Source organism: Octodon degus, unplaced genomic scaffold, assembly GCF_000260255.1.
Source record: "Octodon degus isolate 3935 unplaced genomic scaffold, OctDeg1.0 scaffold00007, whole genome shotgun sequence".
NCBI lineage: Eukaryota > Metazoa > Chordata > Mammalia > Rodentia > Octodontidae > Octodon > Octodon degus.
In genome coordinates this window covers 26,633,895-26,635,604 of record NW_004524583.1, presented here as the reverse complement: position 1 = coordinate 26,635,604, position 1,710 = coordinate 26,633,895, and the positions used below count along the sequence as shown (strand labels likewise).

General features: G+C 33.0%; 1 protein-coding gene across 1 annotated transcript in view; it reads right to left on the bottom strand.

Annotated features, from left to right (window-relative positions):
* Positions 1-1,710, bottom strand: part of Kiaa0586 (KIAA0586 ortholog) — a 132,315-nt gene that overhangs the window by 91,048 nt on the left and 39,557 nt on the right. The window contains exon 13 of the mRNA XM_023701686.1: positions 922-1,134. Within this exon, the coding sequence (XP_023557454.1) occupies positions 922-1,134 (213 nt within the window). The remainder of the gene's footprint in view (positions 1-921; positions 1,135-1,710) is intronic.

Below are 1,710 nucleotides of genomic sequence, written 5' to 3'. Positions count from 1 at the left end.
ATTCAAAATGGTTAGGATAGAAATATAGTTGCATTCTCTTAATGAATAGAATGATTTGTTCTAATGGTGTTTGTAAATAGGATCACAAGTCCACTTCTTGTACAGCAATTAACCACTGAGAAGAATATATGCAGTGTATTATATGTTGAAACTGTACTTTCGATTAGATTTGAAACTGTCTCATTGCTATCTGTTTATCAATAAAACTTTGAAAATAAAAAAAATAAAAAATAAAAAAAACAAAACTTAAAAATCATCCACAAAAAATACACATACACACACATTCAGAGATAAAATATGTTTCTGAGTACCACAAACTAGACAAATTAGTCTTTGGATTTGATGATTCTTGATTATATCTGAAATAACTGTAATATTATGCTTCTAAAAGTGAGATCTGAATCTGGTCACGGCAGCACGCACCTGTAATCCCAGCTACCTGACTAAAGCAGAAAGGCAGCTTGAACCTGGAAGTTTGAACCAGCCTTGGCAACGCCCCCCCCCCCTTTTTTATTCTCTTTTTGAGACAGGTTTCACCATATAGTCTATGCTGGCCTTGAACTTGCAGCTACCCTCTTCCTTGGTCTCCTGCCTGATGGGATTATAGCCGTGCACCACCAGACCCAGTTCTTTTTTTGTTGTTAACACCCTGTCTCTTAAAAATAAAATGAAAAGTATGAGATCTCAGGAAAGACAATACATTTCTTTCTTTTCTTTTCTTTTCTTTTTTTACAGGTTTCATGCAATGGTTTTCACAGTGTAGATCCAAAATATAAAATCTTAAGTATCAATAACGTAAAGATAGTTTACGCTTGCATACACTTCTAATAATATCTCCACATTAACTTCACTATGTTTAAACTGAAGGAAAAGATCGATTATAGTGCAACATTCATGTTCAAAACCAGGTTAGGATCTTACTTCTTTTCTCTCTTTCTGTAAACTGGAAATAGCCATGCTCCTCATAAGTGGATAATCCTCTACCTGCTTCTGAGGTTTTCTTAGAATTCCAGATTGACTTATTGGCTTGTCTTGTTTGCTGCCTTTCATATCTTTACTCATATTTTGCACTTTCTTGGTCCTTTGATTCTTCTGATCAAATCTCCTTTGTTCATCTTTTCTTGCCAGTTCATCCTTAAGTGAAACAGAATTAAAATTATTTCAAACCTATCAAAGTAGTCATGCTTTCACTCCAGAAAAATAGTTGAACTATTTTTTTTTTCTGGTATAAAAATACAGCTTAGTAGCTGAAAATGCTTTAAAAATAAGAGATTTTCATTTATATATGAATATAATTCCCTATAAGAATAACTAAAAACATGTATAAACTAAAAATATTAGTATTCTATGCAGTAGGGTCAATAGGACATAGCAGATGAAGTACAGAGACAGGAGAGCAACTTCTCATTAGAAATTTTTTAAAAGATTTTTTGATACTTGAACTATATGAATTTAATAACTTTTAAAATTAAGTTAAATAATTTCTTTAGAAAAGGAAATAGCCAAGTGTTTGAATGCATGCCTGTAATACCAGCTACTATGGAGACCGAGGCAGACTGATTCTTACTTTAAAGCTAGACTGGGCAACTTCATGAAACACTATCTAAAAATAAAATTTAAAAAGTACTTGGGATATAGCTCAGTGGTAGGGCACCTGCCTAGAATGTGCAAGGGCCAGGCACCAATCCTCAGTACCAAAAAAATAAAATA